This window comes from Neofelis nebulosa, chromosome 1 (assembly GCF_028018385.1).
Source record: "Neofelis nebulosa isolate mNeoNeb1 chromosome 1, mNeoNeb1.pri, whole genome shotgun sequence".
Classification (NCBI taxonomy): Eukaryota; Metazoa; Chordata; class Mammalia; order Carnivora; family Felidae; genus Neofelis; species Neofelis nebulosa.
This window is the reverse complement of record NC_080782.1, coordinates 128,845,597-128,860,274: the sequence shown is the minus strand read 5'-3', so window position 1 is coordinate 128,860,274 and position 14,678 is coordinate 128,845,597. Positions and strand designations below refer to the sequence as shown.

The following is a 14,678-nucleotide window of genomic DNA, read 5'->3' as shown; positions in this document are numbered from 1 at the left end:
TCTCTGTCTCTCTTGTTCCCCCCCCCCCCCCAAGAACTTTGATCAGAATAAGCTGGAAGAGGAAATGAGGAAGCGAAAAGAACGAGTAGAAAAATGGCGAGAGGAGCAACGTAAAAAGGCCATGGAAAACATAGGGGAACTGAAAAAGGAAATTGAAGAGATGAAACAAGGGAAAAAATGGAGTTTAGAAGATGATGATGGTATATTCATTTGGTACACTAATAGTCTATATAACAATTCATGTAGAATATTCTAGAAATATGAATAATACTTCATAGTGGAAATTTTTAGGCATTTTTTCTCTTATGGAAAATCGTACCATTTTCACCTTTTTTTAAATGTACAATTCCATGGCATTAAGTACATTCATGGTGTCGTGTATCATCCATCATCACCAGCCATTTCCAGAATGTTTTCATCATCCCAAACAGAAACTCTGTGCCCACAAAGATTAATTCCTCATCCTGCCCTACCCTCCACCTACTTACCCCCCAAAATATCTATTCTATGAATTTGCCTTTTGTAGGTACCTCACATAAATGCAGTCATACGGTCTTTGCCCTTTTGTGTCTGGCTTATTTGACTCAACATAATGTCCTCAAGGTTCTTCCATGTTGTACCATGTGTCAAAATTTCATTCCTTTTTTATGGCTGAATGATATTCTATTGTATGTGTATACTGCGTTTTGTTTACCTATTGGTCTATTGGATATGTAGGTTGTTTACACCTTTTGACTGTTGTGAATAAAGCTGCTGCAAGTATTGGTATGCAAATATATATTTGAATCCCTGCTTTTAGTTTTTTAGTTAATATACCTAGGAGTGGAATTGCTGGGTTCATATTGAGATATTAAATCTCTCTAATGATATTTATGTTAAAATGTAACGTGTAGGGTAGTGTTCAGTAAGGATCACTGATTTTACTTCATTTTTGTTATTTTTTTATTAAAAAAAGTTTTTTTTAATGTTTATTTTTGAGAGAGCGAGAGAGAGACAGAGTGTGAGTGAGGGACGGTCAGAGAGAGAGGGGGAGACAGAGTCCGAAGCAGGCTCCAGTCTCAGCGGTCAGCACAGAGCCTGACACAGGGCTCGAACTCACAAACCGTGCGCCGAAGTCAGACACTTAACTTACTGAGCCACCCAGGCGCCCCTCACTCGTTTTAGTTGAGAGTGGAAAGTTGAGTTCTTACGGGCACAGTCAGTAAATAGCTCTTTAATTTTTTTATTACAAATAAGAATATTAGTAATGAAGGTAAGTTAAAGGCATGTTTTCAGGTCCCTCCTGATTTTTCATAACTTACAAGAGAACTATTTCCCTGGTGTATATGATTTTTACTTTTAGATTTTAGTGAAGTAGAACAGTGTGAAATTTTATAGGGAAATGGAGTTTTGCTCTATTTTTCTGTGAAAATTCTGGTGAATTTTTCATCTTCTATGAAAGTTTCACAGAGTGGTTTAAATAGATGAAGAGAATGTATTTTTAAGGGGTGATGATATCTTTGATATGTGAAAAAAAAGATTATCTTGAATTGAAAATGTGCGATTTTTTTTTTGTGACTTAAAAAAAGGTAATTGAAAGAAATGTACTATTTAACAGAAAGTTTTTAGTCCTCTTTTCAATGTATCATGTGATTTATATCATTATATAAAATTGATGCATGCTTGCTAAGTGTAATAACTTGTTAAGTTTGAGTATTTGAACTGCTTGGTGCCTGGGTTGGTTGGAAAGGAGGGTGTGAGGGAAGAGGTCACGGTGAGAGGCGTTCTGATTATGAAGTATTTCCTTTTGAAACATATGTACAAAAGAGTGATTCTGCTCTTTTAGATGATGAAGATGATCCTGCAGAAGCTGAAAAGGAAGGAAATGAAATGGAGGGTGAGGAGTTAGATCCATTAGATGCTTACATGGAAGAAGTGAAAGAGGAAGTAAAAAAGTTTAATATGCGAAGTGTGAAGGGTGGTGGAGGGAATGAAAAGGTATGCCATTTTCTTTTATTTTTTATAGATTTTTCCAGTATTCCTAATTGGATAACGAATTCTTGTCACATTGACCTACCACTGACTTGCCTGAGTTTATAAATTTGATTCCTCCCCTCTCTCAGAAATGCTAGTGCTTTTTCTCAGTCCCACAGATATTAGGGAATTTTAGCTGTAAGCGTTCTTTCAAAAAGTTGCTCTTACTGCCACCATCTGTATTTAGTGTCTTTCCTTACTGCTGACTTCTCATTAGGTCCTCTCCAGACTTCATTGGCACTTTCAGCTTTCATATTCCTGATCCCCTTTACCAGTGTATTTTTCTTCTTTTTAATAGCATTTGTTGTCTTTTGGCAAATTATCTGACTGAGTTTTTACTGTGTTTATTGTTTCTCTCTTATAAAATGAGAGCTCTCTAAAGGTAGTGACCTTTACCTGCTTTATTGATTTATCCTAAGCTCTTTCAACAGTGTCTGGCTTGTCCAATGAGTAAAAAGTACCATTTAGTAGTATTTTTAAGTGAATTATTACATTTTTATATGTTCTATAACATTATATATTACATAAAATGATATAAAATTACATTATACAGTATTATATAAAATATATAGTAAACTTTATATTATATAATCCAGTTAATGTTACATTTTAAAGTTTAAACAAATTCATTAGGAGAAAGTAGACTCCTTTTGTCATTTGAATTATAAATTGTGATAGTTATCATTGTGCTTCATTTGCATACAATTTCTTCTCAATTTTATAACATACTTTATATTCCTTTTTTATTTTAGAAGTCTGGGCCAACAGTCACAAAAGTTGTCACTGTAGTGACAACCAAAAAAGCAGTGGTAGATTCTGATAAGAAGAAAGGTGAGCTAATGGAGAATGACCAGGATGCCATGGAGGTAATTCTTCGTTAATTTTGACTTTGTTCATTATACTATCCTAGAAGTGTTTATTTGGTGGAGATGTCTGTTTAGTTCTAGAAACTACTGTTAGGAGGAGTTCTTGCTTTTCTCAACAGTGCTGTTGCTGAATGAATATCCAGTCTGTAGAACATTTTGACATCTTTGACTTTTTTCTGCATGCCCACTTGTTGATTTCCCCTTTGCCCCTCATCACTGACCTCAGACATATAAGGCAAGAGAAGAAATAAAGTGATAGAATGAATTAAATTCTTCTATTAACACATTGTAAAGATTTGTGTAGAGAGAACTATATCAAAACTTCCTTAAAGCCTTATTAGAATTGTTTTGTTATTTTAGCTTTATATTGTCATTATAACTTTCTGTAAGGGCAACGAAAAAAGAAACTAAGTTGAAAAATTCAGAATGTGAAAAAGTAAAAGCCAAGGAATATTTTCTAGGAGAGGAGGATTTTAAAAGCTAGGAATAGTGTTTTCCATAAGAAGAAAATAATAAAGGATTTAGCTTTTTCCTTATTATTTTTTTTTTAATTATAGTATTCTTCAGAGGAGGAAGAAGTTGATCTTCAGACGGCCCTTACAGGCTACCAGACAAAACAGAGGAAACTTCTAGAACCAGTGGATCATGGAAAAATTGAATATGAACCATTCAGAAAAAACTTTTATGTTGAAGTTCCAGAATTAGCAAAAATGTCTCAAGAGGGTAAAATTCTTTTATTCATTTATTGATTATTGAACAGAGGAGGATATGCTTCGCTTTGCCTAGGAGGAATGTGTGGGTAGGTTGTAAGTTGGTGCATGAGTAGGAGTTTTCATGGCTTACCTGGAGAAGTAAGAGAAGAAAAAAGAAGGCAAGAAGTCATTCTAGTGAGTATGAACGTCATCTGCAAAGATTCAGAGCAGTGAGGAATCAGTGTAGTTTTGGAAGTATTTTTAAAAATGAGCAAAAATTAGTTTGGGTCATGTAGTTGAGATTTTTTGGGTTGAGAATACTCTTCATGTGAAGTTAGCAAATAAAGTATTGTTAGCCTTTCCCTTTCTGGGATTTGAGGGTTGGGAACCAGTGTGAATCTGTGTAATTATTGGTAGAATAAGGATAATCTAGGCAACTCTTGCTTGGAGAACAAGTGTTTGTATTACCTGTCAATCATTGTTCTTTTATTGATGTTTCAGTGTAAGACATAATAAAAGACAGATTATAGAAATGGGGTATTTCTTTTAGTCCCCTATTAGATCACAGCAGTAATTGTATTAAGTGTCCTATAGATTTTGTGTGGAATTATCTTTAGTAGTACAAAAAAAAGATTTTTTAAAAAACTTTTCTCTTTTACTTTTTCAACTTTTTTTTCAATTTTGAGAGACAGAGTGTGAGCAGGGGAAGGGCAGAGAGAGAGGGAGAAACAGAATCTGAAGCAGGCTCCAGCTTCTGAGCTGTCAGCACAGCGCTCAATGCAGGGTTCGAACCCACGAACAGTGAGATCATGAGATCATGACCTGTGCTGAAGTCAGATGCTTAACCGACTGAGCTACCCAGGTGCCCTTCTTTTCTTTTATTTTTTTATGTTACTTATTTTTGAGAGAGAGACAGAGCTTGAGTAGGGGAGGGGCAGAGGGAGAGGGCATTCACAGAATCTGAAGCAGGCTCTAGGCTCTGATCTGTCAACACAAAGCCTAATGTGGGGCTCGAACTCACAAGCCGTGAGACCATGACCTGAGCTGAAGTTGGACATTTAACTGACTGAGCCACCCAGGTGCCCCTGAAGATTTTTTTTTTTTTAGGTTTCTTTATTTTGAGAGAGAGAGTATGCAGGAGGGGCAGAGAGAGAGAGGGAGAGAGAATTCCAAGCAGGCTCTGGACCGTCAGTACACAGAGCCCAATGCGGGGCTCGAACTCATGAACTGTGAGATCGTGACTGAGGTGAAATCAAGAGTTGGATGCTTAACTGACTGAGCCACCCAGGTGCCCCAAGAATTGAAGATTCTTAGTTTTACCATGCTTGATTGAAAAGTAGAAGGCATTAATGAAACAATATTTAATAGCTTTTAATCTGGATTTTGTTTTGTAGAGGTAAATGTTTTTCGGTTGGAAATGGAAGGCATTACTGTCAAGGGAAAAGGTTGCCCCAAACCAATTAAATCTTGGGTCCAGTGTGGAATTTCCATGAAGATCCTAAATTCTCTCAAAAAGTGAGTAGTTAGTGATTCTCTACATTTTTCAGTGTCTTCCCATTCAGAATGGCTCTTTTACCCAATTAATTCCATTTGTTACATTTTTACTCTAATAGAAAAATTTACTATTTTTTTCTTAAACACCTGAGTGTTTTTAGATATAATTTACATATCATAAACCTTACTTTTTGTACAGTTCAATGATTTTTAGTATATTTATGGAGTTAGGCAGTCATTACCATAATGTAATTTTAGAACATATTCATTATCCTAAAAAGAGACCTGTATCCCTTAGTAGTCATTCTTCTCCCTTCTTTCTCCTAGGCATCCACTAATTTACTGTGTCTACAGATTTGTCTCTTCTAGACGTTTCCTATAAGTGGGATCGTACTAACATAGTCTTTTGTGATTCACTTCTTTCACTTAACATAATATTTTCAGTGCTCATTCATGACGTAGAATGCCTCAATCCTTCATTCCCTTTTGACAAATAATATTCGTTGTACAGCTATTCTACGTTTTGGAAAACCTTACTATGGGACTTGGAGAGACCCAGAGATGCCAGTTCTTACCTTGTCTTTCTTTGGTTTGCTTTTTAAGGCATGGCTATGAAAAACCCACGCCAATCCAGACCCAGGCGATTCCTGCTATAATGTCTGGACGAGATTTGATTGGTATTGCCAAGACAGGAAGCGGAAAGACCATTGCTTTTCTGTTGCCCATGTTTAGACACATCATGGATCAGAGGTCATTAGAAGAAGGAGAGGGGCCAATAGGTACAATTCCTTTCATTAAACTATTTATTCAGGTAACGACTTTGTTGTCAGTTAATCAGAAAGACCTGATATTTTATAATGTTCTGTTATAACAATAAAGATGTCTTTATGTACATTTCCTTTATAAATTTGGCACTTTGGGGCTGATTTCCCCTTACCAGCAGGTGGAGTGAGAATCTTCAGAGCTCTGGAGTGACACCTCAGAAGTACAAAAACAGCCTCTCCTGGCACAGCTCAATTTTTAAACTCTGACTCGGCAGGTAGACTCCTCGTGCATCTATCTGTTTATTTATATTGAGGTTTGTGCTTAGTGAGTGTCAGTGGATCTATAAACTCAACATAGAAGATTGTAAGGAAATATATTTTCCATTTTTTGTTTTTCGCCTTAAAAGGCTATATATATAGTGCCAGCATCTCCTTCAGGATTAGGTCTTCAGGTTCATTTGTTGATTCATTTGGCAGAGATCTGTTTTGCAAGTGTGCGTAGGGTTTTGAAAATTTGCTCAACTCCTCTCTTGGAAACAGGGGGCACAATATATTCCTACTCTTTCTGTGCCCTTCACACCAAGGTTGTTTCTGGAAGCCTCGGTATGGCTCTGCAGCACAGTGAGTCGCTTGATTATCTTTGCTCTGTGATTTGCAGTTGAGAATGATTTGTGTTCTTTTCACCCCAGTATTTTCCTGATGTTTGAGTGAGGCATTTAACTCTCATTTATCTTTTTGTAGCATGTTCTTAAAATCTACTTAAAATTAGCAATCGCCACAATCTCTACTATTACAAACCTTTTGAAAGAGGGTTTCAAAGGTGCATAAAACAAATGAAAACAAAAACAAAAAATTATACTAAGAAATCTGAACATTATTTCAGAGGTTAAATATAACACGTTACAAGATAGCCTTTCAAGAATTTTGGTGGTTAGGCTTTTGACATATTTATCTTTTCAGCTGTCATCATGACTCCAACTCGAGAACTGGCTTTACAAATTACTAAAGAATGTAAGAAGTTTTCAAAGACCCTGGGACTTAGAGTGGTCTGTGTTTATGGAGGAACAGGAATCAGTGAGCAGGTAACTATAAAAGGAGCATTCAGTTTTTCCATTCTTTTTTTTCTTTCAGTGTTTCCATTCTTAAATTATTTAATGATCTAAAAGTGATTTGTTTAGTGATTTGTATAGTGATTGCTTTTAAAATCTTAGCCACTGGGGCACCTGGGTGGCTCAGTCGGTTAAGCGTCCGACTTTGGCTCAGGTCATGATCTTGCGGTCCATGAGTTCGAGCCCCGCTCGGGCTCTGTGGTGACAGCTCAGAGCCTGGAGCCTGTTTCAGATTCTGTGTCTCCCTCTCTCTCTGACCCTTCCCCGTTCATGCTCTGTCTCTCTCTGTCTCAAAAATAAATATTTAAAAAAATTTTTTTAAATCTTAAAAAAGAGGTTTAAAAATAATAGTGAGGAGGGGTGCCTGGGTGGCGCAGTCGGTTAAGTGTCCGACTTCAGCCAGGTCACGATCTCGCGGTCCTTGAGTTCGAGCCCCGCGTCGGGCTCTGGGCTGATGGCTCGGAGCCTGGAGCCTGTTTCCGATTCTGTGTCTCCCTCTTTCTCTGCCCCTCCCCTGTTCATGCTCTGTCTCTCTCTGTCCCAAAAATAAATAAAAAACGTTAAAAAAAAAAAAATAGTGAGGATGAATTATGTTAATCTTATATTTTAAGATTTTCAGTCATTTTTATACCTTGGCTTTCCTGATATTCCTCTTTGTCTCTCTCTGCTCAAGGAAGGCAGATATTTTTTCCATTTTATAGATAAAGAAATGGCGAGAAAGGTTAAGTAAGTTGATCAAAGTGTTTAGGCTAATAAGACTTAATTTGTCCCAGAACCAGGTCGTCTGATTTCCCAACTGGCTCTAATTCATGTGACATCTTTAAAAGGTGGTGATGACTGTTTTGCATTAATACCTGTTTCACTGGTATCTTTAAATGTTTTTGGCAAGAGTTATTTATTTATTTAAAAAAAAATTTTTTAATGTTTGTATATTTTTGAGAGAGAGAGAGAGAGAGACATAGCATGAGCAGGGGAGGGACAGAGAGAGAGGGAGACACCAAATACAAAGCAGGCTCCAGGCTCTGAGCTGTCAGCACAGAGCCTGATGCAGGACTCAAACTCACAAACCTTGAGATTATGACTTGAGCAGAAGTTAGATGCTTCACCGACTGAGCCACCCAGGCGCCCTGCAGCAAGAGTTATTTAAACATAATTTCATTTACTCTCTTTACTTTGACATTTTCCCAAATGTCTTCTTAAAAATGATGCTTATTAGAAAATTTTGGTTTAATTAGAAGAAGGAAAAAAAACAGGTTATGTGATCAAATAAGTTTTGGAAAGGTCATGTTGTACAATGTTAAAGTCGACTTTTTTCTTAAAAGACTTTTTAGGCTTTGATAACGAATATGTCTTCTGATACTAGAAAAATGCAATAAATTAAGTGGCATTATCTCAATTTATTTAACCACATTCCTTTTTAAGGAATATTTGCTGTTGTTAAATGCTTTATGTTTTCTCAGCTTATCTTCCTCAGTTGTTTTGATGACAGTTTATTGTAAGAAATAACATTTACAGGGGCGCCTGGGTGCCTCAGTCGGTTAAGCGTCCGACTTCAGCTCAGGTCACGATCTCGCGGTCCGCGAGTTCGAGCCCCGCGTCGGGCTCTGGGCTGATGGCTCAGAGCCTGGAGCTTGCTTCCGATTCTGTGTCTCCCTCTCTCTCTGCCCCTCCCCCGTTCATGCTGTGTCTCTCTCTGTCTCAAAAATAAATAAACGTTAAAAAAAATTAAAAAAAAAAAAAAAAAGAAATAACATTTACAAAAAATAACTTTACACATGCATGCATGTTATATTTATATAGAAGTGAAATGAAAGTTTACTGATCTCTAACACATTCTGGAATTTCCATTCTATTTCATTTTAAAAATACTGATTGTTGAGGCACCTGGGTAGCCTAGTCGGTTAAGTGTCTGACTCTTGGTTTCTGCTCAGGTCATGATCTCAGGGTTCATGGGTTTGAGCCCCACATCGTGCTCTGTGCTGACAGCACAGGGATTTCTCTCTCTGCCCCTCCCCCTGCCCACACTTTTTCTTTCTCAAAATAAATAAATCTTTTTTTTTTTTTTTTTTTTAATTTTTTTTAACGTTTATTTATTTTTGAGACAGAGAGAGACAGAGCATGAACAGGAGAGGAGCAGAGAGAGAGGGAGACACAGAATCTGAAACAGGCTCCAGGCTCTGAGCTGTCAGCACAGAGCCTGATGCGGGGCTCGAACTCACGGACCGTGAGATCATGACCTGAGCCGAAGTCGGACGCTTAACCGACGAGCCACCCAGGTGCCCCAATAAATCTTTAAAAAATAAAAAATAGGGGCACCTGGGTGGCTCACTTGGTAAAGCACCAGACTTCGGCTCAGGTCAGGATTTCTCAGTTCGTGAGTTCGAGCCCTGTATTGGTGAGCTCGAGCCCCCTTTGGGCTCCGCACTGTCAGTTCAGGGGGATTCTCTCTCTCCCTCTCTCTTTCTCTTTCTCTTTCTCTTTCTCTCTGCTCCTCGTGGGATTCTCTCTCTCTCTCTCTCTCTCTCTCTCTCTCTCTCTCTCTCTCCCTCTCCCTCTTTGCCCCTCACTCACTCCCTCTCTCAAAAAACAAAAGAAACAACAAAAAAAATCAAATCAAATTAAAAAAAAACATAACAAGTGAACAGGTAAATAAAATTAGAAAATAAAAATACTGGTTGTGGATACTCATGATTCTCTAATGGAAACAATTCTCGACTTGAAAAACATTGGTGTATATAATTGCTTTAATTACTGCTTTCTAATGTTCCTTTCTTTTAAGGGATCATGTGAAATTAAAATTGGTAAAATTCTCTGGTTTTCATTGAGTTCAAAGTTACAATACCATGTCGTCATGTTGCTGCTTCCTTTTCCTTTGTCATGCTCCAGCATTGCAAAGAATTAAGCAGGAAGCTTTGGAGTCTTCTAATCAGACTTCACTGTGTTACCTTATGGAGCTGTATGATGACCCTGGACATTATTTTCAAATCTGTTTAAATAAGTATTAGTGATAAATAGACTGTAAAATTTCATCTTTTTTATTAGATTGCTGAGCTGAAAAGAGGTGCTGAAATTATTGTTTGCACACCTGGTCGAATGATTGACATGTTAGCAGCTAACAGTGGTAAGTCAGGGATATTTTTTGTTGTTGTTCTCATTTCTCGTTTTTGAATTCTATGCATTTTTGTTAAATCAAAGCAGATACAAGAAACCACCATTTTTTTTTTTATATTTCTTCTTAAAGCTGTAATATCTTAAAATTTACATTGCAACCAGCTAACTGTTGCAAGCATTCATAATATTACTGCAATTTAACTTTCAATTTTTTTTTGAAACTAACTCCATATGATGTTTTTAGTTCTTAACATGGATTCTTAATCAAATTTTGGTCTAGCTTTGCTTTTAACAGGGTTGGGGGGGCTTTTTTTAATTTTTATTATTCTAAACTTCAGACTTTTTCCTCCACAGAAGCTAATGTTTTATTACAATACTGGATAAATTAAGGTATTGCAGCTTCAAGAAATTTTATCTTTTGTAAATATTGCATGTTTTTTAGCTCTTATGTTGTGCTTTGTTAAATTATTCCCTATCAAAACTGTTACTAAACTGTTGACATTATTTAACTTCTGTGGAGAAAGGCCCTTCGAGATTTATAGAACTGGGCTTCCGAGACTTAAGCCATCCAAGGTAGGTAATTTAATGCTGTTCCCAACCTTGCAAAACTAATGGGGGCTGCAAATGTTAGTATGGAGTACTTAAATATTGGAGAGCATTTACTTTGGCTCATTTCTTATTTTTTGAAGAAAATGCTTTCAAAGGTTTCCATTGCAGTGTTCAATATATACATAATAAAGTATTAAAAACTGTGAGTAATGCATGTTTCTTGTAGCATTCGGCTTGAATTTCTGTATACACTTAATTCTAATTCTATATGATGTTGACGAAGTGACAACGAAATTGTTTGATAAATCATTGTGCTCGTACAGCCTACAAAAAGTTTTGGGTTGAATGCTGATGAAATAATCCCTTGTTTTTTCTCAATGCTGCATTGATTAAGTCTCCTGAAATTCATCTTGATTAATTTTACCTTTTTCCCTTATCTGTCCTTTTGGTTTATATTTAATAACTATTTTATACATGTTTTTGCCAGGTGATTGATTCATCACTTGATAGAAAGGCTTGTGTTAATCCTTTAGAAAAACTTTCCTGTGTATGTTTTTAGTTTTTCACTGCCTAAGAAACCACTTGCATCTGTTTAAACCATTGGGAGCATTTAATAACACTGAACTTATATCTTTGTGTAGAAAAATGTATGTATGCAATACATTTGGTATTTGAAGTTTTTGTTTAATAATTCAGTTACTTAATGATGTTGAATAGCTTCTCATTAATATTTTGATATGCCCAGTAGAAGCTTCTAACTATATGAAAGTAGTTTATAAAGTAATATTAAAAGGAGGTTTTCTGCGTCTAAAATAGTTAGCACTGGAACTTGCTTTCCACACATACGCTGTAATCTCTAATATGTTTTTTTCTAGGTGATGCTGTCACATAATGGCTGATGTGGCTCGATGCTTCATCTCAGTCTTAGTTTTATGATGTGTTTTGGAGAGGGCTGTTTTCTGAATTTTACAGGTCCTTCAGGCCCTATGATGGTATGCAAGAGACGAGTTTGACAAAATAAAGGGCCTCATATACCCATTGTCAGAAAGTATTTGCCATTAGATTAAGATCTTGTAGACCAAAATTTCTGTTCACTCTTTAAAGATACCTAACTTACCCCTCTGGTTAAGTCAGGCATTTTAGTTCCCTTTACAGTTTTTTAAAGTTCTTGGTAGTCATAAAATGAATTGTGACTGATTTTTAGTTTTCGTTTTGTCTTTATTTTTTTTCCTCATCTTAGGTCGGGTCACAAATCTTCGAAGAGTAACATATGTTGTTTTAGACGAAGCAGACAGAATGTTTGACATGGGTTTTGAACCACAGGTAATCCTTACGTGTCTTAGTGTTTTGAACTAGAAAATCTTGTAACTGCCATGAGAATAACATGTTAATATGGTGTCTGAACTTCTCACACGTTTTTGTTGTGTTGTAATGTAGTAGGTTGGGGACATAGGGAATTCAGATAGATAATTATGCTCTGAATTCCTCATAAAACTGGTTCAGAAGGTATTTCTAAAACCATTGTTGGTTAAATTAGAATTGGAATGCTGATAATAGAAGCTTAAGCTCCTCTATTTTATAGTTTTTATTGTATTTTGAAATAAATTCCTTTAATTCATGGTTTTAATTGCCTCAACAATCAATATAGCACATTTTGTTTACATTCTGCAAATGTAAAAACTAAGGGCTAGAGCATTTGTCTACCTTAGATTTTAATATTCCTCATGCACACTGTTTGCTCAGATACAAAATTTCAGTGTTATAAACTTAGAGGGACACATGTTAAGGAACTTTAAGGTCTTAGGAATTTTTTTTTTATTTTTTATTTTTTATTTTTAATTTATTTTTGGGACAGAGAGAGACAGAGCATGAACGGGGGAGGGGCAGAGAGAGAGGGAGACACAGAATCGGAAACAGGCTCCAGGCTCCGAGCCATCAGCCCAGAGCCCGACGCGGGGCTCGAACTCACGGACCGCGAGATCGTGACCTGGCTGAAGTCGGACGCTTAACCGACTGCGCCACCCAGGCGCCCCAGGAATTTTTGTTAATGAGATAAGGAATGTGAGTTATCAATGTGCTATGGATGCCAAAAAAAATTATTTTTGATCATAAACTGCATTAATAGAAATGGGGTATTAGCTTTCTCAATAGGTGGAGCATGTGACTCTTGATCTCTGGTCTGTGGGCTTGAGCTCCACGTTGGATGTAGAGATTGCTTAAGAAATTCTTTAAAGACACCTGGGTGGCTCAGTTGGTGAGCATCTAACTCTTGATTTCTGCTCAGATCATGATCCTGGGTCATGGGATCAGGCCCCATGTTGGGCTCTCTCTGAGCACGGAGCCTGCTTAAGATTCTCTCTCTCCCCCTCTGCTCCTCTCTCCCACTTGTACTCTCTCTCTCTAAAATTTTTTTAAAATTAAAAAAAGGGGATACAGTTAAGGTGGCCTTTGGTTTTTTTCAGTTTATTCATGTGTTCTCCAGAAATGTATTGCCTGTCATATACTTGTATGTGTTGTGTTTAGATTTAGGGATCACAATCTAAATGGGATATACAAGAGCACATAAGAGTAAACAGGATTATGGTGACACCCGAACCACGTGAGAAGTAGTTAAAGGAATAAGTGACATTTAGCTTGGAGTAGAGGATTTGATAGCATCCTTTAACCGTTTGAAAAAAGCCTGTCACATGAAAGAATCATTGAGGAGTAGAGCTGGGACCCAGTTGGGAAGCTATAGGGAGCTGGATCTAAGAATAATGTGAGAAAGAACTGGATAAACATTATTTGGAGATGAAACAATTTACATTGTAGGAGGAGGGCAGATACTGAATATGTTTTTCGTCCATGTGTTCAGTTAGAGGTAGGGGGTCCATTTGAGGAACGAGAGCAGAAGGAATTGATGAACAGATGGAAGATGGAATTAGATCCCTTTCAAATGTCTTTCCCAATCCTGGGAAATCTTAGATTTTATGGTAATGTTCAAGGTAGGTGTGGTGTGATTGGGCCTTTCTGGTAAATCAATTAAGTGTTGCCAGAAAGAGGCCAAAATAACTTTTCCCAATCGTATGCAGTGTGTGAGTCATTTCTTGCCGTTAGTGCTTACATCTACATTAAGTACGTGAGGGAGAAATGCTGAGTAACAGTGTATGTGTTAAGCACTAAACCGTTGAAGAGAAGAAATTTTAGATTAATGATTATTTTGTGAGCCGTTGTGTAGATTAAAAATGCTTGGTTCAGGTTCAGTCCCATAGAGCACTATTTGGATGTTAAAGCAAGTAAAGGCATCCCCATTTGAATCAAAGCTGGTGCTAGTCAGTGCACATCTGCACAATGACTTCTATCTAGAGCAGAGTTGGCAGGCAGTGTGCCTCCAGACATGATTCTGTATTGAAAAAAATCATGAAAATTGGGAACCAAATCAAATAATGCTTAATGTATATTTTTCTGAGTGTAAATGCATAGTAAATGTATATGCTATACAGTGACATTGGCAGAACGTACAGGAGTCTCCTTTTTCACATTAGCATATACAGGCTGGCAGGTTGAAAGGCACTTGGGCAGATCTTTGTGAATTGTTTTATTTATTTATTTATAATTTTAGAGAGAGGACAAGCAGGGGAGAGTGGTGGTGGGTGGGGAGGGGGGAGAGAATCTCAAGCAGGCTCCACATTCAGCACTGAGCCTGATATGGGGCTTAATCCCACAACCCTGGAATCATGAACTGAGCTGAAATCAAGAGTTAGATGCTCAACCGACTGAGCCACCCAAGTGCCCCTAATAGAATATTAAAAAGTGGTTTTCCATGACAGATTTTTCCACGGTTTCTAGGTTCTTTTTTAATTTAGTAAAATTAAAGAGAGAAGAAATTGATTAGATATAGACCTTGATCTTTAGCTCTAGTTAGCCATTATAGAGCTGGATATACATACTTTGTGAAAATATGTTAAGTAATGTTCCTATTAGTTATAAAAAAAATGGTTATTTACAAAAAAAAATACCAAATGATTATTTACATGTTTTACTTTTTATTTTTATTAAGAAAGTCAGGAATGTTTTAATTGACAAATTTATTCATACGTG

The 14,678-nt window shown here is 36.8% G+C and overlaps 1 protein-coding gene across 2 annotated transcripts in view; it reads left to right on the top strand.

Annotated features, from left to right (window-relative positions):
- The window catches only part of DDX46 (DEAD-box helicase 46), a 72,300-nt gene that overhangs the window by 13,887 nt on the left and 43,735 nt on the right, over positions 1-14,678 (top strand). For both annotated transcript variants that reach the window (XM_058736177.1, XM_058736173.1), the window contains exons 5-13: positions 35-200; positions 1,826-1,977; positions 2,766-2,879; positions 3,437-3,602; positions 4,966-5,086; positions 5,669-5,844; positions 6,790-6,911; positions 9,981-10,059; positions 11,839-11,921. In XM_058736177.1, the coding sequence (XP_058592160.1) occupies positions 35-200; positions 1,826-1,977; positions 2,766-2,879; positions 3,437-3,602; positions 4,966-5,086; positions 5,669-5,844; positions 6,790-6,911; positions 9,981-10,059; positions 11,839-11,921 (1,179 nt within the window). The remainder of the gene's footprint in view (positions 1-34; positions 201-1,825; positions 1,978-2,765; positions 2,880-3,436; positions 3,603-4,965; positions 5,087-5,668; positions 5,845-6,789; positions 6,912-9,980; positions 10,060-11,838; positions 11,922-14,678) is intronic.